The sequence below is a fragment of the Ictidomys tridecemlineatus genome, chromosome 6, assembly GCF_052094955.1.
Source record: "Ictidomys tridecemlineatus isolate mIctTri1 chromosome 6, mIctTri1.hap1, whole genome shotgun sequence".
NCBI classification, from domain to species: domain Eukaryota; kingdom Metazoa; phylum Chordata; class Mammalia; order Rodentia; family Sciuridae; genus Ictidomys; species Ictidomys tridecemlineatus.
This window is the reverse complement of record NC_135482.1, coordinates 166,696,468-166,721,495: the sequence shown is the minus strand read 5'-3', so window position 1 is coordinate 166,721,495 and position 25,028 is coordinate 166,696,468. Positions and strand designations below refer to the sequence as shown.

General features: G+C 39.9%; 1 protein-coding gene across 1 annotated transcript in view; it reads right to left on the bottom strand.

The window, feature by feature from the left end:
- Window positions 1-5,209: 5,209 nt before the first annotated feature.
- Window positions 5,210-25,028, bottom strand: part of Lhfpl6 (LHFPL tetraspan subfamily member 6) — a 228,580-nt gene continuing 208,761 nt past the window's right edge. The window contains exon 4 of the mRNA XM_005330227.5: window positions 5,210-6,351. Within this exon, the coding sequence (XP_005330284.1) occupies window positions 6,233-6,351 (119 nt within the window). The 3' untranslated portion in view covers window positions 5,210-6,232. The remainder of the gene's footprint in view (window positions 6,352-25,028) is intronic.

Sequence of the window (25,028 nt, the reverse complement as noted above, 5' to 3'; positions counted from 1 at the left end):
CTAGATGCCCTTCAGTAGATGAATGGATAAAGAAAATGTAGTATATATTTACAAAATGGAATATTACTCAGCAATAAAAGAGAATAAAATCATGATATTTGCAGGTAAATGGATGGAGCTGGAGAACATAAATGCTAAGTGAAGTTAGCCAATCCTAAAAAACTAAATGCCTAATGTTTTCTCTGATAAAAGGAGGCTGATTTATAATGGAGTTGGGAGGGGGATTGTGGGAGGATTAGATGAACTCTAGATAGGGCAAAGGGGTAGGAGGGGAAGGAAGGGGGCAAGGAGGAGGAAAGGTGGTGGAATGAGTCGGACAGTTACCCTAAGTACCTGTATGAAGAAACAAATGCTGTGAATATACTTTGTATACAACCAGAGACATGAAAAATTGTGCTCTGTGTAATATGAATTGTAGTGCATTCTGCTGTCATAGACAACAAACTAGAATTAAAAAAAGAAAACCTTGGATGGTGAGACAGTGTCCTCTTTCTGAACAGGTGAGCCCTTTTAGGACAGCCAATTGGTTTTCTTGTTGACTCCCAGGGCTAAGTGTTGACAATGGTGCAGTTCCTGGCGTCCTTGTGCCTTGATCTGGGGAAATAGTCCAATTCAGTTCCCTCCCAAACTGCTCTCAAGGTTACAGGAAGCTTCTTATAGGTCCTGTAGGCTTGCTGGGACCTGACGTTACAGTCTAGTGGGCTTATCTCCATGAAGGCTCTCTGGAGACGATGACTGTCCAACTTATCAGAGAAAGTCCAAATCAAAGAAGGGCACAAGAGCATTTGCAGTACTGACAAAGTCACCAAGAACTGCAAAAACAGTTTTTACAAAGACGTTATCTTTATTATGAATGAAAATGCAGAATAAATTCTATTATTCTCCTTCCCTTTACAGTCAAGGTCTTGAAATGTTATTCAATAATTATCTTCTCTTTATCTCTTATTCATTCTTCTACTTTAACAATCTCAGGGCCAACCCCATCACTATACTAAAATCACTCTTTTCTGAGGTCATTATTAACCTTCTAGTTACCAAATCAAAGAATATATATATATATATATATATATATATAGAGAGAGAGAGAGAGAGAGAGAGAGAGAGAGAGAGAGAGAGTCTCCCCCAATATACTCACCACACACACCACTGAGAATCTTCTTCTTGAAATTCTCTTCTCTGCTCTTGGAGTCTATGACAGTATCTTCTTTTGAATTTCCTCTAAGGTCCCTGATTGCTCCTTTGACAAGAACCTTCTTGAAAGATTTTCTAGATTACCTTTCTTTCTGTGTTGTCATTTTCTTTTCTTCTATGTTTATTCTCAATTTACAAATTTACAAATAAATCATAGAAATTATACACAAACATATATATATATATGCAGACACCTTGTTTTAATATATGTGAACAATGTGGAATACACTTCTTTTATGTCTCTGTGGAATCCCCATCGACCCAACTGCTCACCAGAGACCTGAATTAACTCTCCTCATCTTTACTACTCTATATTGCAGAGACCTACTGATTGTATCCTCTTCTCTAATCTATCACATCTTCTCCATTTCCACAATTTTGCCTTGTTTGCTCCTATCATTCTGCATCTAGATGACAACACCCATTTCCCAAACCCTTAGACCATAGTGAATGTTCAACAACTTTGTTGGAGAAATGGTTACAAATTCATGATTCTTCTCCCCACCACTGCCACCCAGAGACTCACCAAACTTGCTCCAGGAATCTTTCTAAAAGTCACAAGTTGTTCATGTCACGTCTCCCCCTACTTCAAATCCTTCCACTGCCTTCAGGATCAGTTTTAAGTTTTAGTCATCTTAGCATGGCACACAATAAACTTCTTGCCCTTCCCTAGCCTCCTGTGCCAACATGTCCCCTGTGAACTGTTCCTGCCTCCACATTAAATGACTCACATTTCCACTAACCTTTAAGGCCCGGTTCACCTCACTTTTTCATTAGGGTACAACTAACATTCAGTAATGTGCAGATGCTAAATACATGAACTCATGGATTTTCACAAGTGTACACACTAGTGTAGCCATCGACTCAATATCTGGAACATTTCTATCATTGCAAGACGTTCCCCGTCCTTACCAGACAATCCCTCCACCTTCATAAGAAGAAAAACACAGTTGCAACTTCTGTCACCATATATTTCTTTGCCTGTGTATCTGGCTTCTTTTTCTCAACACACCTGTGAAATTCATTCATATCGTTGTATGTACCAAGCGTTCATTCCTTTATATTACTGGCTAGCATTCCACCTTTAAATATACAATGTGTTTATGCATTGGTGGGCAATTGAATTAGGGAAATGATAAATATAATTAAAATAAGCATTCTTATACAATAATCTTATAATTGTATTTTTCTTTTGCATAAATACCTAGAAGGGAATTACTAGGGGTAATGTAATAAGAAACTATTATTTTCTAACCATGTGTTCATGTACTTGACAACATTTGTTGTCAATTTTTATTTTTTTAGGCATCTAGTGTATGTTAACTGGTGTTTCATTGTAGATCTCTAAGTTTCATTTTATTTTCAATTAATAATGTTGGCCCCCTCTCCAATGAATTTAGCAGTCATTATATATCCTCTCTTAGGAAATAACCCATTCAAGTTTCTGCCCATTTAAAAAATTGGGATCTCTTCTTATGATGCTTTTGTAGCAGTTCTTTGTGTATTCTACATACAAATTCTTCCCTTTTGTAGGCTCTCTCTTCACCTTCTTGATTGTTTCCTCTGCTGTGTAAAAAGCCTTTTAGTTTAATACCATACCACTTATTGATTCTTGATTTTACTTCTTCACAGGTGAATACCTTTTTCCAATATTTCCAACATTTCTGCTCCAGGAAAATTGTATTATCATCTGTCTTTATGCCTTTTTATTTTGATGTGTTAGATTCTCGACCTGGGAGAAACTGTCTCCCTGTCACTGGGGGTAGGTTGACACTGTAGGACATGGTACTCACTGACATTCTTGCTACTTTCTCTACCACAACCACAGGACCAATCTGAGACTAGGGCTGTATTGTATTTAGTGTTTGTATCTTGTAGAATGTCTACCAAATAGCAGTGCTCAATGGTTGCTGCCCAAATACATAAATGAATTGCTGAAACCTGGAAGGGTTGACTAAATGTCATGGATTAACTGCTTTGTATGTCCTTTTCTCTACCTGAAAATGAGGTTAACTTCCCACTTATACACAATGAAAAGTTTTCTTGCTTGTTTGTTTTTTTGTGTTTGTTTTATACAAGTGATTGAACCCAAGGTGCTTAGGCATTCAGACACATCTCCAGCCCTTTTTATATTATGTTTTAAATTTTGAGACAGGATCTCGCTAGGTTGCTGACAGCCTTGCTAAGTTGCTGAGGCTGGCTTTGGACCTGCAATCCTCCTGCCTCAGCCTCCTGAGTCTCTGGATTACAGGAGCGTGCCACCCCATCTACTGCAAGGAATTTTTTAAACCATGAAAATGGGGTTTTTCTTTTTCTCTTTTAAGTGTTTACAAATAAGAATGCTATGAATATCTATAGTACCCCTCAAAATAGCTTGGTTGATGGAGTTTATGGCTTTATATTGGGCATAATATTTTTTTAACTTTAAAATAGTGAATATGCATTCAATAGAAACTATACTTTGCATTTTGAATTTTTATCTTTTCCTGGGCTAGGGATGATGCAACACTGGAGTAAACAACTGGTACCCTACAATGGACTGTGTGGCTAAGGTAAGATGCTTGGTAGGTTAGATGTGCTAAAAATATTTTTGGTGGGGTGAGCTGGGGATCAAACCCAGGACCTCATGCATACTAGGCAAGTGCTCTACCACTGAAATACACCCTTAGTTCTTAACTGCATTTCTGACTTAACAATATTTTCAACTTTCTGATGGTTTTCTCAGAATGTTATCACCTCATAAGTTGAAGAGCATCTGGATACACTTTTCACACACTTTGTTATTGTTTCATGAATCCTGATTTTCATTTCAAAAGCAATATATATGATCCTTAATAATTTAGATACTTCTCAAAAAATATCCTGCAAGAAAAAAAAATCCTATGATTAGCTAGGACTTGCAACACAAGAGATTGTCATTTGACTTTGTCATGTAAAGTGATCAGCTTTTTATTTTAATGAATCTCTCTGATGTTTAAAATCACACGGACTACATGAAAAATGACAATGCCATTGTTAGGCATGTCCAAGAAGTGAGACCTTGATGAATTCCATAGAGAAGTCTGACCAGATAATGGAAGCTGAAAAGTCATAATACTATTCTGACAGGAAGGTGCAGGTTAAAAAAAAAAAATGAAAAGCACCAACAATTCATGAAAATGATGGGCTAATTGAGGAAGCAAAGTGCAATCTTCTCCTCTCTGCAGGAAACCACAGAGTGGAGAAGCCCTTGCTCAGCAGACAATGAGACACAATCAAAGGACATTCAGCATGTTATAAATGAAGCATTTGAGAGTGGAATGACTTTCTCTATACCAACAAAGCCTCAGAAAATCCAGAATTTTATTGGTGAGATTCTTGCATGTAAGAACAATGCAGCATGAATCCTCACCCTGAAATGATTAAAAGTAACTGAAGTTTGATGTTTAAGTTAAATTGATAAATATTTATATAGAGAGTATAGAAAATGTAGTCACATGTGTAAAAAGCTATACTGTTCCATTTCAAATATGAAAAGCATGTAATTTAGAAACGAATTGAAACCGAATTTGTAAGTATTTGCTACACCTCGGACTTGCTTAATAAGAATGTATCCATTATCTAATATGCAATTTTTGCTCCTGTTAGAACTGGTTCTGTTAGGAGGGTCATGAAAGGATCTCAACCCTTTTCCTTGGTCAAGTCTTGCTTTCAGCTATGAGCAGGAGTACAAGATAATCTTTCTTAAATGACCCAAATTTCTAGATCCTTTTGAGAATTTGGTTATGACTGAAATTCAATGCACAGGAAGTTATAATGCTGATTGCAAAAAATTTAAGCTGAAAATGGAAACTGTGTCTCACCTTAAATACACTGTGTGTCTAGAACAATTCCTGGTTGGATAATCAGTGAGTGATATAATGGGAGGTCTTAAGAGAAGAGGAAGATTAACAGGGGACAGTTGCAATTGGAAGGCTATATTGAAGAAATTAAAGAAACAGACCAGATAATTGAATGAACACTCTAGGATTCATCTAGCTATTGAACAAAGAGAGAAATTTATTTACAGAGTTTTTCAAATACAAACAAAATAGCACTTTTTAATTGTTTTTTTTTTTACAAAATGAATATTGAAATAAATGTGGTACAGCACAGTACAATAATGGACGAAAGAAAACAAGATCTAATGATTGGAAAATGTCTCTCATGACTCTCATCTCCTCAACGGAAGTCTCTCCTACAGTGGACAGAAATTTGCCCCTTGACTTCATAAAAATATCATATCAGAAGCTACTCAGAGAAATATTGCATACCTTTGAATAATATTGAAATATGAAGGCTTAACTCTAAAAGTCTGCATAAACACTGAGAACATGTGGAGTGGCTAAAGAGTTTATGCAGGACATACAAAATACTGATACAGTGGCATATTGGTCCATTTATTAGGTTAAATGTATGTTTTATAAAGGGATAATACTGTGTTTTCAATGGATAGTAAAAAGAAAACAGAGGAGTAATGCACTAGGGAACCCCTCCCCGACAGTCTGTGTGATGATTTACGAGTGTTGCGTGGGCATGTGTGGATGTGTATCTGCGTGTGTGCTCGTGTGCTTTCAGGAGTGGCATTACCTACAGGGAACGTTTGTGGGGTACCCTGCTTCCCACATAATACTGTTTCTACTAGCCCTTTTGATTCTCCCAAGTCCTTGCCATTAAAAAAAAAAAAGCAACCAAAATTCTTGTTTGCATATATAGATTTGCTTTGCATGTGTATGCGATATATGCTGACAAGATTGTGTGGAATAGAAACACCCGATACCCTGCAACTCTTAGCCTTTGTTTGGTCCATTTTTTTTTCTTTCCTCCATCATCCTCCATTTCTGTCACCAGCCTCCCACCACCCTCCCTTCATGTATAATGTTCCTTGTTCCATCGGGTTTCCCTTCATTAGCACGGTATTGAATCAGAACCACTATTCCACCTTTTAGAAGTAGCTGGAAGTTTTGGCCCCTTCCAGCCCCTGTGGCCTGTCTTCTCTTCGGCTTCTCCTGATGGCTCCACCTCAGTATGGGTAGTGCTTCTGTTTCTTGCCCGAGAAGCAAGCCAGCCATGTGCACAGCAGCATGGCGGCAGCGGCACCTGCTCCCGTGCAGTAGTAGGCCCAGCCGATCTCACACTTCCCTAGGGACAACGAAGGGAGAGAGAGAGCAAGAACAGATGAAGAGGGCTTGGAAGGAGGTTTTGTTTGTTCCGACAGAACCTGGTGTTCTCACTCAAATGGAGCGGTACTACGCTGAAAGCTATCTTGAGAGTAAATTGGTTGTATGCAGTTCAGAAGGCTCTCAGGGTCTGTGACTCAGGCCAGCCAAGAGGACAGAAGCCTGTTCCCTTCACCAATGCCCACAGCCCTGGCTGAAAGAACGAGGAGTAGTGACACCCAAGAAGTTAGAAGGAGTCGATTCTAATTTGACACCTTTAACCCAAACTCACATGCATAATAAGGCATTTTAGAAGACGAATTCAAGATACAGGTACCATCTTTCTGCAAACAGGCCACTTTAAGGAAGAGAACCATTTGAAGGGCAAAACTAAAATGAATCCTGTATTTACATGACATTGTTGAATGATCACACTCTTATTATCCAAATTATAGAACAAAACTCCCTGATTCTCCCAGGGTCAACGCCTTTAAAGTGTCCTTCGAATGAAAACAACGACAAGAGCCAAATAGCTCCCTCTGTCTTCTCAGTTGGTTGATTATTAATAATAATAACACACCTATGATTCTAAAAACAGAAAGATTTTTTTTCATATATGGTCTTTGTTGGTTTCTTTCAACAACACTGTGAGGTGAAATGTTGTTGAGAAGCAAGCTAGGATTTAGAAAAGTTAGTGGTTAGCCCAAAATCATATGCTTACAATTGTTAGTAAACTGAACCAGGATTTAAACCTGAGTTCCAGATTCCAAGAATAAAAAGTCATTTATTGAAAATTTCTTTTCTGAGTTCATGAAAGTGATTTCTGCACTTGTGAACTTTTTTTTAATAGTACATTTTTCCACATTATTCTTTTTTGTGTGCAGAGTGAAGAAGACCTCTGTATGTTACATTAGACTCTGTCCTTTCTGCTCTAATTCTTACTCCTCTTTCCTCAGGTCTGACCATGTTATCAGATAATGTTCCAACAGCAACCGTTTTCCCCTCTTTTGTTCTTGCTTACACATCACCTTAGAAACAACCACAAATAACGGGGACACTTGGATTTCAATTGCATCAACTATAGGCTGAAAATCATGTCCCTTTTTGCAGAAGTCATTCTTGCCTTGTTCATTTGTGATCAAAGTAATAACTTCTCTATTGAGAAATGCAAAGACTGTTAGGTTTAATGTGTAGTTCAACTTCATATTTGTTTATAGTTTTGATATGAGGGATCTCCCAAAAGCTCATGTATGAGAAAATTCATAAATAGAGGTTATATGAACAGATTATAAGAGTCATAATTCAATCAGTGGATTAATCCATTTGATGGCTTAATGGTTTGAAAAGACTACTGTACTTGGTGGTGACTATAGGCAGGTAGGATGCAGCTAGCAAACCTCTCTCTCTGCTTCCTTGCCACTAGGAATCAAGAAGTGCTCCTCCATCATGCCCTTCCGCCATGATCTTGGATCCAGTGCAATGGAGTTGGCTGATCATGGCCTAAACCTCTAAAACCATAAGCCAAACTAAACGTTTCCTCCTCTAAGCTGTTCTTGTTAGATATTTTGGTCACAGTGATGCAAAGCTAACTAACATAGTATCTCCACTGGAAGTTTACAGAAAGGGTAGTCGTTATGTGCCCTAGGTGTAGATAAGGCAAGGTGAGACAAAGTTAAGCAAGTTATTGGCTTGTGGTCAGCATGAAAAGCAGCACAATTAGATCAAGAGCCTCCTCATCTTTAAAGTACCCCAGGATATTACCATGCCCATGGACAGCAGGCTGCATTGTTCAGTCTTCAGCCCAGCTGTCATCCTGGATTTGTCCCTTCTACATGCAATAATAGTAACAGAAAAAAATAGACATATATTTATTACTATTTACACAAAATTATTAGGAGAAATTTATGTGAGGTGAATACTAATGTTTCTAACTACTTACAATAGCAAAAATATGGAATCAACCTAGATGTCCATTAGCAGATGAATGGATAAAGAAAATGTCACACACACACACACACACACACACACACACACACACAGAGTGGAATATTATTCAGTCATAAAAGAATGAAATCCTGGGGCTGGGGTTGTGGCTCAGTGGTAGAACGCTTGCCTGGCATGTGTGAGGCAGTGGGTTCAATCCCCAGCACCACATAAACAAATTAAATAAACAAAATAAAGTTATTGGGTCTATCTACAACTAAAAAAAAAAAAAGAATGAAATTCTGTCATTTGCAAGATCATGGCTGGAAGTGGAGGTCATTATATGAAGTGAAATAGGTCACGTATACAAAGACAAATACCACGTGTTCTCATTTGTAGAGACTAATAAAGTCAATCTCACTGAAAAAGGAAATGGATAGTGATTGCTAGAGACAGGGAAAGTCAAGAGGCAAGGGAACATGAAAACAAAGTATATGAGATAGAAAATATTCAGAAGATGAATAAGTTCAGGTTCTTCCATAGGACAGTAGGGTAATAGTTGATTTAAACCATCTATGGTATATTTCAAAGTGACTAGAAGAGTATGAAATTTCCAGTCCATAAAAAAGATAAGTGTTCCAAGAGAAATATTTATTATGCTGTCATCACACGTTATGCACATACATTGAACTAACAATAATAAACCCTATAAAGATGTACAAACATTGTCTCAATAACATTTTTTAAAAATATATAGATGCATTTGATCCTCATGAGAACACAGTGTGGCAGGTAAGTGAATGTCATCCTCATCTTTCAGACAGGAAAATTTAAGGCCGAGCAAAGTTTGATGTCCTGTGTCCCTCTCCCCAGTGCCTGCAGAGTCCCTGGCGTCCCTGGCCACTGTGTCTGCTGTCCTTGTCCACCTGTCTCTCTGCTTCTACTCACATAATCACAGCACAAAGAAGGCAACCATCTTTTGAAAGATAAATCAGATCAAGTCACTTTTTGACTTAAAACCCTTGAAAGAATTCTCCAAAATCCGTCTCCTCCCTGTGGGCTCTGGGGTCTCAAATAAGCTGGTATTTACTGTCCTCTCTGGCTTCATGGTCACCCTCCTCCTGTGCCTCTCCAGCCACTGGCCACCTTCTCTGTAGCACATCCAGCTAGTTGCTGATATGAGAGCTCCACACTAATTATTCCTTCTATGCAGACAATTCTACATCCAGACTGTTGCAGAACTAACTGACTCCTTCTCCCAGTGGCAGCTCCCAAAAGACACCTCCCACCCACTGTGGCCTCTGCGGTTGCTCTCTTGCCTCTGCTCACTGTATTGCCTCCACAGCACTTTCCATGGATTATAAATTCAGTGTGTGTACTTAATTTCAGTCTCCATCTCTAGAATGAAAACTTCAATAAGGGGAGACTTCCTATATTTTATTCCCAACTATCCACTACCACTGTGCCTGACCCGCAGTGAATACTCGATAAATGACTGATGAATAAAAGGCAAGATAAAATAAAAATAAAGAAAGGAAACAAAGCAGGCAGGCAACCGGCTCCTAAAAAACAGTAAATCTGGGATTTTATTTTAAGAATAACTCTAATCCTATTTTGGAAATGAATTTTTGGAAAGACGTTCCCAAAAGCAAGTATGTATTTCCAAACCTCCTACAGAGTATTTTAAATTTAACAGGGAGCTCAATTCTGAAGGATCACATCTCCACCTTGGGTAGGTAGGTCCTCACAGGCACAATGACCTCCATTAATTCTGATAGACAGCATAAGCATTTTTCAAGGGTAACAAAGTCCCCCTTCACGGACCACGTTTGCTAATGTGGCTGTTGAGTCCTGGGAACTATCTCCATTTTGAATTATTCTTTACCTTGATTAAATAAATCTGGAAGGGAAAATTAGAAGGCAGCTAAAAGATGGCCAGTGGTTTAGACCCTTCCAGAGAGTCAGCAGAATGTGTCGTCTATCTGCTCCACACAGAGCTCCTGACGTGGAATAGAAGCCATTGCTCATTATTAACAAGGTATTGACCTACATGCAGTTCCACGACCCGACACGCAAAGCAGAGTATATAATTCTTTATTAATTATAGGACACTTTCTTGAGAAAAAGAGGCTGGCAAGGATAATTATTTCAGAATAGTATATGTGACAGCAGCACTGCTTATTAAAGATGAAAAGGGGGGGAGGCTACTAACTCATTGATCATCAGAGGGCCAAGGTTAGAGGGGATAATATTTTTTCCTATAGTTAAGTCAATAAAATATAAAAACTTCAGAGACTTGTGCCTACAGGGGAAACTATAACTGATGGTGTAGATGCTCGCCCCATTCCTCTGGATCCCGCTGATGTTTCTGGGCTCTTAGTCCACAACTTCCGCTTGCATTTTGCTCCTAACAGCTCTCACTTGAAACCCACCTCAGAGGATCCATGAGAAAAATGGAACCAATTTGCCTCTACTCTCTGACAGCTGAAGTGGTCCCCAGTCTGACCTGTAGCCCAGGTCATGACTCAGGACTGGGGCACAAGTGTGAAGACCCAGTGACTTCTTGCCTCTCAGTGGGGCAGATGTGCAGTGTAAGGAAATGTTCCAGAACACCTGTGAGCCCAGGCTGGGACCTCACCTCAGATTGCACCTGTGCCTGGTATTCAGTCCTTCATCACTTTGCTTTGAAATCCGGCTCATTTCCTGAACCACTTGAACACCAATCTTCACCTCAGCATTTGCTCTAGGGAACCAGATCGTAGATAGCAGCAATGAACAAAGTTTTCTTGTTTTTCTTGACCAGAGGGGCTTGTAGTTTCTTCAAGTATCCAAGGCTTAAGCACCCCACCTACCTACTCACCCGAGTCCTGTCAGCCCCTGAAAGACCTGGAGCCTGAGCCACTCTTCCCTGTGCTGCCATTTGCAAGGGCAAACCCAAATCCTTGTCGAGAACAGTGTGTAACTGTCGTTTCTAATCACTGTCATGTTTCTGGATCCATTCTAGTTTATGTCACAAAACACATGGTGGGCTCACCAGACCAATGGTCGATCAGCTGGGAGGAAACTAAATAAAGGTTCTTAAAATGTTTGGCAACCTAAGAAAATGTGATCCCTGATTACACATCTATGCAAGTTCATATGTTATGATTCATACATTTCATGGTTAAATCCAGCGGCTGATTAAGGACCAAATGAGCAATTAATGTTTAGTGCAGTTTGAAATAAAAATATTCCTGTATTTCAGATATGAAGATAATTAGGCAATTTGAGAAAAAAAATTAAATCAAAGGTGACTTTGATTTGTTCTAGTATTCTGGATTACACAGAAATAGAGCCATCTCATCAAACCAGCCTCAAAGATATATGAAATATACGAGCACTCCCACACACATATCTTTAGAAAAGCAAAATAATAATCAAGATCAGTCCAGTAAGACCAAGATGTATCAAGAGGGTTCAGGCAAACATGAAGAAACATTAAGTCTACAAACCCCTGGTTCTTTATTTCCTCCCCTCCTTCTCTCCCTCCTTCTTTTCTTTTCTCCCTTTTTCCTCTCATTCATTGATTCAACAAATACGTATTGAGGGCCTGGGCCCACTGGCAATCACTGAGTCCTAGGAAGTTAGTGGAGAATAAGATGAATATAATTCCTGCTCTCCAGCTTATTGTCCAGTCAAGGAAATAAATACTAAATAATATCCTTACACTTATACAATAAGTATGATAGGCTCTTGAAAGGAAAAAAAAAAATCCAAGATACTAAGGCAGCAAATCTCAAGAGATGTATATAGTGTGGTCACGTCACTGAGGGAATGCCTTAAATTAGGAGTGAAATTTGAACAGAGTCTTGCCAGATGAGTAGAGGCGAGCCAAGCATGATCATGGGAGGCCAGAAAAGAGTGTGTTTGGGTTAAGAGAAAGGTTTTGTTAAAATATTGCTCAAGCAAGACACGGATGCCTTCTGGGGTGTAAGGCAAAAGATGAGGTTGAGTATGACTTTACTGGAGTCCTGGTCCAGAGGCCTGACTCTGGGGGGCCCAAGAAATCTCAAGTCTAGCTGCTCATTCTAAAAACCAAGGGGAAAAGTAATGGTGAAAGTGTGAAAGGAACTCTAGTCACACGGCCATGGAGGAAGGGAACTTTAATCATATTGCTATAATGGGAAGGCAAAGGTGACCAGACGTATGCATGGTCAAGCAGCCTTGTCACACTATGGCCTGGTTCATTATTATCTCAGCACTGATCACGCAAGTCCTGGTCAAGTTGCTCCTGCCTTGGGGTAGTTTCCACTCATCACAAGATCTTTAAGGATCAGAATTGTTCCTGGAATCCAAGGTGCTTGATTTGAAGCAAAGGACACAGTTGAAAAACGGAGACAGAGATGCCAAGCTTTTTATATCTGCAGGCCCAAGTAAAATGTCTGTGTTTTTAGCAAAATGAGACTCTGAAGTCCTTGTTCCATGATCACTCCCTGAGTTTGAGAGCTTGAACTCTGGAAATTTCTTCTTTACAATTTTCATTCAATGTGCTGGATAGAAATATAAGATACTCCACAATCACAAATGAATCTTAACTACCTATTTTCTGTTTTGCAAAGTTATAGAAACTGGAGATACCGCAGTGAATAATACTGACAGGGTCCTTGGTCACATGAAGCCTACTTTCTAATATGACATTAGCTGCATTATTTAAATATATCCTGTGTATATTGTTACATAAGTTTTATAGAAATTCAATGAAATAACACAGACATAAATTTTTCTTTTCATAAAACTATAAAGTGAAACATCTGAAAGTCTCTGAGAGACTGGATTTATGAGTCATAGACTTAACAGTATGTCTTCAATTGCTGCAAAGAAAGGGAAAGTAGATTTTTCTTCCTGAGTATGATTTCATTGTTAAAACCCACATGCTCAATGATTAAAAAAAAAAAAAAAAGTACCGTGTTTTACAGTCATATAAGAAAACTATCCTTCTGAATACTTTAGGCTATTAGAAAACCGGAGACGTTTACATTTATATGTTTGAAGTAGCACAGTTTCCCATGAATTTTAATAGAACTAACTGGAACCAGGAAATTTGGTGTGTGTGGTGGGGTGGGGGTGGGGTGGAGGGAGAGCCTCTCAGGGCCTCTCTTTTTCCCTGTCACGGCAATAAATGTTTGTTATTATAATGCAAACAGAAAGCATTTTACCAGAGGGCAAGTTTTGTCTGTGATCCTTTCAGGAAATTAGAGAGGCAAATCTATTTAAACTTTCCCTTTTGCTCTCCGTAATGCTCCATCAAACAGGACTCCAAGCTTGCTTGGTTGGCAAATTGCTGCTTTCAACAATGGGGAATACTATTCTTGACAGATAAAATAGAGGTTAATGGGACAGAAAGCAGCATACCATAGCCACATGCCAAGTCCACAGACAAAGGCTCCGTGGCAGCATTCCAGGGCAGCTCCAGTGTGGGGCAGCGGTGTGGAGAGGTGTGGTGGGTTTTTTGGGTTTTTTTTTTGTTTTTTTTTTAGGGTGGCTTAAATTCGTTTTTAGTGCATCTTTTGGAAGTAATAGAGAAAGAGGCGCTCCAAAGAACTTGGCCCGACTTCAAATAACCATGGCATTCCATTGATCTTTTCATCTTTTAAGGACATTGCAGTTTAACCTCTGGCCCTCCATTAATTTGTTCAATTAATGTTTGGGTGTCTATGATGCGCGACCTCGAATGCCCATTGTGTGTCCTGTGCTCAGAGCAGCGCCTGGACCCAGGAAGACAACCCATACACATTCGAGGCCTGAATGGACATCAGAGCCTTGACTTGTGCTGACAGTAGAAATCCAACATTAATGATTATATAATAGCTGTCATGTAAACACTGAGGGAGGGGCTAAACGGTTAAGAAATGACACCTCACCTCAATTCATCATTTCTGTCTATGATCCTGTTAGGGTATTAGAGAGGCAAATCTGTTTGTATTTTCTCAATCTGATTTCCATGAAAGTTTGTATTTTCTCAATCTGATTTCCAATGAAAGCAAAGTAATGAGCTCTTTATTTATATTAAGTAAATGGTGAACTTGAGCTTGAACTTGGATCAAACTGATTCTAGAATTTTTTTTCTGTCCTCAGATGATATGTAAGGAAGATCTAAATTAAATTTATTTTTCTTATTTGCTGGGTATCTAGTAGTTAATCTTTGCTAGAACTCATATGCTAAGAAAAAAATTCATCTCACCTCTTTGACTTGGTGAGTTTTCTTAAAAGACTCTACATCCTCAAGTCCACCTTGGGTTGGAATGTTCTAACTATCAGAGGACTATATCTCACAGAATTCCCCCCACCCCCCAGTTCCTAAGCCAATGGAACCAAACTTGGTACTCTAAAGAATGTGTCGAGGTGAAGTCTAAAACAAATTTGCTCAAGGGATTCTGACAACCTGTGTTTCCGACATGAGAACCTAACTTACCATGTGCCTCCAGACTTGGTGTGGCCTGGTTCTGTCTTGAGCCCTGCCTGATGAAAGGCTCCAGGTAGTGGGCATTCTCCAATTCTCCTCCAGGGCTGCTGGTAGATGACGGAACATTTGGGGACTGGGATCTTCAGGGAGGACCTTAGGTCATTGGGGACATGCCCTAGAAGGAGACTGTGTAACCTCAATCTCTTTTTCTTTCTCTGTACTCTGGTTAAAGCTATGATCACTTGCTGCTACATGTGTCCTGCCAAGAATGTTATCTACTATCAGAAGTCAAACCAATGGGGCCACCTGATCTTACACTTGAATTTTCAAAGTTGTAAGGTAAATGAACCTTTTCTGTTTATAAAGTTAGTTGCTTTGGGTATTTGGTTGTAGTAATGCAAAGCTGACTAGTACACCATTTGTCACAGAATCTTGATCTTTGCTGTGTCTTCCTGTCTCTATTTTGAACTTGAGCTCCATGGGTTCTTAACTTATTTCTCTTTTCTTATAAGAGCGCCGCTGAGCTCCCAGCATGCCTTGTAACCACAAGTGCCTGCATCAGGACAAACAAAGCTGATAGACTTCATTTATCAAGGATTAATATTTTCTGTGATATTTTGAAATTGGTTAATGCCTTAAGGTATAAGTGCAAAATCTAGGTAAGAGAAAAAGACACATTAGATTTTGTCCTTGTTCCTTATAAATAACCAAAGCCAGAAGGTAATAGGATCAATGGAAAGAGAAAAAATCTTCTGTAGTCTTAACCACCAGAGACAAAATTTGATAGGTCTTTCTACTCTTGAATAAATTCCTTCATACCTCTTCCTATTCAGGCCTTCTTTACATAAACATTAAAATACAGAACAAAAAGAATATATCATGAGACCAATTCCACCTGCTCTTTTGTGAAATTACTGAACAAAAGTGGCACTTGTACAAAGAAAAATTATTGAACCTTTGACCTAAAACATACAAAGTCTTTAATTCAAACTTTTAATGGAACAAGTAGTAAAAAAAAAAAAAAAAAAAAAAAAAAAAAAAAAAAAAAAAAAACAAACCATACTTCAGGTGTCTGTAAAGAGAAGAACTTGGTTGGTGGGCAGAAAATAAAGAAGTCAAAAGGTTGAAAGAATGTGAGGTTTGGTTCTTCTTAAAACCTTTGCTTGTTTCTTATGTCTGCGTATAACTGGAAGTACGAATTCAAATTAATTATCAGGGTTGAACTGTACCTGACTCTAAGGGCTCCATTTATGTTGTAGTTTTTGCACTCCCTAGAGATGGGCCCCAGGGGGTGCTGTCCTCAAGCAAATAATGGGAAGGAGACCCACACCCCCCACCCCATCCCTGCACACCACCACCATCACCATAGTGTGTCCTTAAAGACTAGGTGGTGAGGAGATGTGGGTTATGGTAGAATCTCCCCCACCTTTATCCAAGTACTGAGTCTATTTACAGAATATTCCAAGAAGTGGACATTTTGATGCCTCCGGAATCACCACAGTGAGGGGCCCAGCAATTCTCCTCAGCAAAACCTCTCTAGTGTATGAGACTGACTTTTCTGTCCGTCCAGTACATTTCTTCTCAGGTTTAAGGGACTAAAAGGTAGAGATGAGGTCACTCATGTGCATCTTTCATTTGCTGCACCCAGGGTTCAGTTGGTCTGGCCCAGTACGGTAGGATCTGACTCTCTTTGAAACAGAATGATCTTTTCCCCAAAACACATAGTGTATGTATGTCAGTTCGGGATGTTCTAGCAAGACATTCAAAAAAAGATCCCCTCATCACACACCTTTATTATGTGCCCTACTTTTTCCATAAAGCTAACTGGGATGCTGGAAGTCAGAATGTACAGTGCCGATGTGTCTGTTGGTGAGAACCCACACCCCAAGCTATGGCAGTACCCAGTATTCTCTATATCTACACATGTTAAAGGGAGCAGGGATTTAGTCTTTGGAAAAGACATGTATCTACAAACAGCTTACAACAGCACTACCTCTCAGGGGATATATTAGGGGGTAAAGTTTAATGGGAAAATATTTATCAACCTTGTATTTATCCAGTTTAATTCATTCTGTCACCAGAATGGAAAGAATAGGAAGGGCCTATACAGTAGAGAGGGAAACATTAGGGGGAATGACCATCTGTTCAAACACTACACTTAAATTCAAGTTCAGACTTTAAAGAAAAGGAAAAATTAAAACTTCTCAAATTATTTCTATTGTATGCATGGTACAGGTTTCTGGGTTCCCACAGAAATTTTGCTTAATAGTCATAATTTTAATTTACTTGATTTTGTCTCTTGCTCCCAAAGAAATATTTCAGTTCCACCCTTGGTTTAAGGGGCTGAGGAAAAAGAAAAAAATAGTTTTAGCCAACTTATTGTTCCCCAAGGGGTATCATTGACATAGGAATTTACCAGGAAGTACTCTCCAAGATCACATACTTGCATAGCTGCTTCAGCTCAGGAAAAGGGCAGAAGACACAGAAGAGGGGCTAAAATTGATGTGTGGTTCACTAGCACTGAGCCCGAGTTACTAGGGGTAAGAAGACATGGCCATTCATCAGCAGCATTGTTATTACTATTATTAAAATCTTTCCCTACATCTTAACAATTTCTAACAACAGTGTACAGGTTTGGGAAGCAAAATTTCATTTTATTTTTTAAACTTAGAGCATCAGGAGATTTTATTTTATTTTATTGAGTGGTGCTGGGGATTGAAACCAGGGCTTTATGCATGCTAAGTAAGCACTCTGCCACTGAGCTACAACCCCAGCCCGGGGTATTTTAAAGAGTGCTTTGTGCTTGTTACACTCTGCAAGTAGAAAACCATAAAACACAAAAAAAATCCACAAGAAGAAATAGAAAATAAATTCTATTTCTTTTATTAATAATTCTGTACTAAAAAATATTATCAATATAAAGTCTATATATTGGGTAATAATAGATTGTCAATGTTGATCTCCTAATTTTGGCAACTGTATGGCCAGGTCAGAGAATGGCATTTTTTTAAAGGAACTACCTAAGTAATTTCTGAGAATGAGTGGGAAGGAGACAAAGAATGATAAGGCAAATGTGACGACATTTACTTTTAGAGGAAACTAGGGGGAGAGTATACAGTAGTAATTCTTCATGTTATTTTTGCAACTTTTCTACATATTTCAAGATTAAGGTTTAAAAAGTTTAAATATGTAAACGTATATTTATTTATATTCATGTACATGTACTACAAAATCAGTGAAGGACTTTTATGTTTGTAAGAATAAGGAAAAAGAAATCAATAAATATATGGGTAATACGGCAGGCAAAATGAGAAACTGGGATAATAAGTCTCTCTCTCTCTCTCTCTCTCTCTCTCTCTCTCTCTCTCTCTCTCTCTCTCTCCTAGGAATCAAACTCAGGGCCCCACACACATGCTAGGCAAGCACTCTACAGATGAGTTACATCCCCAGCCCATTGACTATTTTTATTCTATAATTTTCCTTATGAAAATCAGGTAAGTATTCATTTACCTTCTGTTATCGTTAGGATCTGAAATGTGCCTCAAAGGCTTGTGTGTGGAAGGCTTGGTCCGCAATACAGCAGTGTTCAGAGGGCAGGCTCTTGTGAAGTGATCGAATCATGAGGGCTCTGACCTTACTGGTGGATTAATCCATTAATGGATTCATAATTGAATGGATTGTTAGGAAGTGATAGAAACTGTAGGAGGCTGGAGGAAGTAGATCACCAGGGCATGCACTGAAGGGTAGATCTTGTGCCCAGTCCCTTCTTTTTTCTCCTTCTCCTCCTCCTCTCCCTCTGCCTCTCCTCCCTCTCCTCCTCCTCTCCCTCTGCCTCCTCTTCCTCCTCCTCCTCCTCCTTCTTCTTCTCTCTCTCTCTCTCTCTCTCTCTCCTTCTTGGCTGCTGCCATAAGGTGAGCAGTGTTGCTCCATTACCCCCTCCCCACCATGATATTTTGCCTCCCTGTAGGCCACAGCAATGGGACCAAGTGACTGTGAACTAAAACTTCTTAAACCGTGAGCCAAGATAAACCTTTTCCCTCTTTTAAGTTGTTTTTCTTAGGTATTTTTTGTCACAATGATGAAAAGGTGCCTAACAAACTTCTTACATCCCACTTGCAAGTGTAGCTTTATAAAGCACAGCACACAATGAGGTGGCTTAGATGGTTCCTGCCCTCTGGCCACATCCCATCTAAAATAAAACCTTGTCCTGTTCCTACCAACCACAATCAACAAAGCAAACAGCCAATAAATTAAATCACTTAAGTCAAGATGACCTTCTAGCATTAATCATGCAATCTAACAATGATAGGTGAGATGGGTACGTATGCAGGACCCCTGTGCCCAGGTGGGAGGGAACGGAGCATCCATCCATCAGAGCACCACACAGGACCAGGGCAGCACACAGGGGCACAGAAAACCCATTTTCCTCAACAAAATGCCTCTGGCTTGGCAAGATAAAGTGGTTCTATATTCCACATGGGAAACAATTATATCTCACAGAAGGAAAGGAATTTTTTCAGCTGATACATTTGAAGGGTTTTATACAAGCAGAGCATGTGCTCCACAGAGAAAGACGACAGGATTTTTATGTGCAATCAAAGTCCTTCCAGGCAACTCCAGCTGTGAATGCTTCAGGCAAAACGGGAAGGCAGGAGGGACGGGAGGCAGGGATTACTGTGAAGGGATTAGACCAGAACAGGACACAGCCTCTTTTAAATTCAAGCCTTGTCAAGAACCAGCGCGTCAGCCTCTATTTCCATGTCCTTTTGACTTTATCCTTCTCTCACTTCTCCTGCCACTGAACACATCCCAGCATCACAGATTTTATTTATTTATTTTTATTTTTTTTATTAGTTGTTCAAAACATTACAAAGTTCTTGACATATCATATTTCATACATTTGATTCAAGCGGATTATGAGCTCCCATTTTTACCCTATATACATAATGCGTTTCACATCAGTTACACATCCACTTTTTTACCTACTGCCATACTAGTGTATGTTGTATTCTGCTGCCTTTCCTAACCTCTACTGTCCCCCCTCCCCTCCCCTTCCCTCCCCTCCCATCCCCTCCCTTCCCGTCTTCTCTCCCTACCCCATCTATTGTAATTCATTTCTCTCTTACTTTTTTTCCCCCTTTCCCCTCACTTCCTCTTATATGTAATTTTGTGTAACGATGAGGGTCTCCTTCCTTTACCATGCAATTTCCCTTCTCTCTCTCTTTCCCTCCCCCCTCTCATCCCTGTTTAGTGGTGATCTTCTCATGCTCTTCCTCTCTATTCTGTTCTTAGTTGCTCTCCACCATCTCTAGCAGTCAGAGAAATGCATCACAAATTTTAGACCCAAAGAGACCTGGGAGAAAGTTCACACAGGTCAAGGGGTTGGCAATCTGATTCTAAACAGGGCCAGACAGTAAGTGTGTTAGTTCAAAGGCAACCACAGACGCAAAATAAATGAATGAGCATAGCTGTGTTCTTATATATATATATATATATATATATATATATATATATATATATATATTTAAATTTACAGAAACATGCAGACCAGATTTGGCCCTGAGTTTGATAATCCTGTATCCATGTCACCTCCTGTATTTTATTCATGAGGACACTATTGTCCAGGATACTGGAATGACTTTCTAAGATCTCTTAAATGTGTTCTGTTCAGTGACTATTTTCTTTTGCTTATAATTTATAATTTCCTGGTTGTCAAAGTAAAGCAGGCTGGTGTAGCTGTGTTATTTATTCTTAATAAAAAAAAAAAATCTAGTCCTACCAGGCGCAGTAGCACATACCTGTAATCCTAGTGGCTCCGGAGGGAGAGGCAGGAGGATTGTTGAGTTTAAAGCCAGCCTTAGCATAGCCTAAGCAACTCAGTGAGACCCTGTTTCTAAATAAAATACAAAATAGGGCTGGGGATGTGGCTCAGTGGTTGAGTGCCCCTGAGTTCAATCTCTGGTACCCCCCCACACACATCTAGACCTATTTGGGTAATGAGTATATACACCACATAATTACCTGCCTGCATTTTAAAAGGTGAGTCACATACTCAAAGCAAAGTTTAAAGTTAACGGGGAGAAATAAGCCAACAACCTTTTTCTCTTTTGCCAACAATCCTGGACATTTGGAGAAACAGCTGACGCTCAGTATCTGCTATCTATGCATCACAGATTCAACCTACTTCAGAGCAAAAATATGCACACATTTCCAAACTGTGCTACATGACACAGTTTAATATATATACATACACACACATACAACACAGACACACACACACACACACACACACACACACACACACACGGCAGTTAAACTGTACTAGGTACCATAAGTCATCTACAGATTATTTAAAGTATGCATGAGGATGTGTTCTTTGTATGCAAGTCCTAGGCTATTTTACAGAAGAAACTTGAGCATCTTCTGACTCTGGCCTCCATGAAGGATCCTGGAACCAATCCCCCTTGGATGGTGAGGGCTGACTGTGTGTACTTCATGTCAGTATATGTAAACCACCAGTGTAAAAGAGATCTAGACCAAACAAAAGGAGCAGGGCTCACCTGGAAAGGAAGACACAGAGTTGGGGAAGTCAGAGCTCTAAGAAATGGACATTCCTGCCATGTTGCCAGGCATGAGGACCACACAGAAACAGACACTTCTTCACTTCCTCTCTAGGTTCCTGGGGGATTACCCTTTCATACCATAGCGAACCTCATTCTTTTTCCTCTAAATACCAGATGGACTCAGGATCCTCCCTTCTGGACTTCACATTGAATCAAGGCCCTGCATCACCCCCTCCTGAGATTCCAACAAGAATCACAGAGCCATGAAGAGGATGGCATCTCTGCCTCTTGGCATCCTCTCAAGGCAAAGGAATGCCCAAGAAACAAAAGTACCTTGGCTCCTCCAGAAACAGCATTAAATTTCAGTGAAAGTGTTAAAAAAAAAAAAAAAAAGCAGGATGAGAGAGTAGAGCGGCTTCTGAATTCTTTTGCTCCTACCAATGAAACGGGCCTCTGTTCTGTGACCCACTGGATACAGTTCTTAATACACACATTTGCACCATGTACACATAAAAAGCAGTTTACCCTTTGTCTTGTCCTGCCGGCTGAGTGTCTGCAAGCGCAGTTGCTATTAATCCTTGACCCTTAGCACTGAAGCCATCCTAAAAGTTTCACTAGAGCTCATCCACTGTTAAGATGACATTGGCTCTGTGTACAGAATGTACAGTGGTGGCCTTTGTGTTCCCACTGTGAACTGACACAGAATCCGATCTCCGTGTGGGGGTGGCTAAGATAACCAGCAGGGTTTCACTCAGGGTAGGGAGATAAAGATTCTTCTTTACTTTCTGTCTGTAGCTGCTATTTATAAAGGCTGGGACTACCTGAAACTCAGGTCTTTGATTCATGGATGGCCCAAAAAGAGAGTGTGAAAAGGCCTGGTGTGTCTCTAAACTAGGTTCCCCAGTGTGTCCCAGGGCTGCAGCCAATTTTCCAACAAACCTGTGGGAAGAGGTGCTACATTCCATCCGGATGACATTTCATCCGCCCTCCCTGTCAGTACCCATCACACCTCCCTCAGCTGCCAAGTGGCCTCTGCAGATCCTCTCTGGGCATCCGGTTAAATGGGATTGTGCTGCAGCAAGGACTGCTTTGATGTTGGTCAGCTACCCTCAGTCTAAGAGGTTTTCCTTGATGATCCCTGCAGGCTTGTAATGCAGCTCTTGGAAACGGAACTAAATCCCGTTTGGTCAAGCCCAACCTTGCGACCCTTTTTGGCAAATTCCAATACCTATTTAAAAAAAAAAAATGTAAGAGATTGTGAGGGATAGTTAATTCTTTCACAAATTACAATGAAAGCAAGTCTCAGACCAAATCCGGCTACACATGCAGATACTTATTTAATGAAAAGCCATCAAAGAACAGGCACAAAATAGCTCATCACTGTGTGCTGGGAGCTAGACAGATCCTAATTTCTGTCTTTCTAGGTATTTGGGTTACCAACTTGAATGAAAGAACCACTACAGACAAATGGGGCAAGCTTCCAGGTTTCTGTTCCCATTGACAACAACCAACCAGGTGTGCTTCAAACGGAAGATTAAAACCAGAACCCTTTAGGGGTGATTTGTCCATAGGTGCCATTTCTCAGAGCCCACAACTTGAATGCATCATTACAGTGTATTGTGGTCAAAATATGAAAATACATACCTCTGTACTGGTAGGTAAACAGCCATGGATCCAAGTTCCTCAAATATCCTCCAGTGTCTCTTTTCCCTTGAGGACAATAGAAAATCCTAGCCTCGGGCTCCAGATTACAAAGAGGTGAAAGACCTAAGCAATCTCATTCCACTTGGGACCTCATTTTGCTTTGAAACTTAACCTCTGACCTACTGTAGTCCTAAAGTCAGGAAAATACTACAGAAAAGCTCTGTGGAAACAGTTCTCTGGAAAAGCCGCAGATGGTGATCACCAAGATATCCACATATCTGAAATTCCAGATGGCCCCCACCTAGGTGTGGTGACCAGTATCTAAGAGAAGCCCTGCAGTTTGGCAGGTACCCCCCCTTGCGACATCCTCAGGATTTAAACCAATCAAATTTAAGTGCGTCAACCCCTTGAACTAACCAATAATTCTTTCCAGATTCTTTCCCGCCACTTGATACACTAATCATGTTTTAGAGTCGTTATTTGATTTTCCTGCCGTGTGTGATGATTTGCTAAGAGATGCTATGATGTGTGTGGGGGTCCCTGCCTTCCCCAAAGAATGTATAAAACTACTGCAAACCCTGGGCTCGGGGCCTCTTAGCATCACCTGTTGCTGTGTGAGCGCAGAGGACTGAACTAGCTCGCAAAAACACCTCTTTGATGCTTACGTCGATCTTGGTGGTCTGGTGGTCTTTTGGGGGTCCCGAATTCGAGCATAACAGAGTTAATGGCTGTCCCAGGAGGTACCCCATGGGAGCCTGCTTTCGCACAGTGGCCAGCATTTCTTTTAGTTCTGATTCCTCAGAGTCTAGGACATATTGGTTGTTCAGTATTTTGACGATTACTCAGGCCAAGAAGAATGCCTCTGGGCCTGGATGGATCCTTAAATCCTTTCATGCAAGGATACGATATAGCTCAAGCTATTTTAGCCAATCTATAGTCCTGAATATTTTGATTTTACCAATTAAAGCCCATTTTTAGACATTTACCATGTTAATTAATAAAGCACTAATTATATGAATAAAAATCCATTTCTGACAACTGTTACACCAATTAGTAAAGCTTCTGGTGTGGGTGGAGATATGAATGACAGCAGTATTTGTACTAGCAGCATTGAGTATCTGCCCTGGAGTGTATACTTGAGCTGAGGTTTTTGCCTCAAGAGCATGCGTACATCAATATGCTGAAGTATTTTAAAATGAATCATAGTCATACTAACAGTGCTGTTGAGAACTGTGAAAGGTCTGAGGTTCTACTCTGCTTGTGAGCTAGAGTGAGACTGCCAAAATTTCATGGATGCTGGCAAAAGGTAGGAGACTTCTGGATCAGAGACAAGAGGACTGTGTTACTCACATAGTACCATCCGGCAACATGAGCTTCCTGTTTGTGTCCATTAACTTTGCCTGCCCAAGTAGAAAAAGCAAACAGTGGGTTTGTGTCACAGTTGAAGAATCTTTCCTAATGGGCTGCAAGAAAATCTGTCCAATTTTTACCTCAGAAGGAGATAATATATATTATACTGAACAATAAAACTAACCCGGCCCCAATTTTGTCTTCCAAGACTGTTTACAACACAAATATCTTTGAAAAGATAATCCAGAAAAAGTGCCTCTGATCACAAGATATGCTGAAATGTGACCTCCATGGAGAACTGTCTCCAATGTGGCACAAACAAAACTGGTTAAGATCACAAAGGAAAGCATATGTAACTCACTAAGAAGATTGAGCAGTCAATTGCACAGATGTGATTTCTAAATAGAACGGTGTATAGGAGTACTTATTTCCACAATGCTTATTGTACGTGGGGACATTTTCCCCTACACCATTCCTCTGACAAATACTTTCATATATAATGAAATCAAGTCCAAGGGGTTCCAATGCTTTCCAGCCTCTTGGGGAGATTTGAGGTTTTTCCAGGAGGTTATATCTAACATTCAGATCCCTGAGATTTCCAGTGTCAGACTTCCCAATGTTGTTTGACAGAGGTTCTGTCTTCAGATATCAAGAACCATTTAGAATCATGAAAAGAAAATCACATGTACCTAGCACATAAAAATTACATACAGCTTCAGTAAGTTTACAAATTCTCTG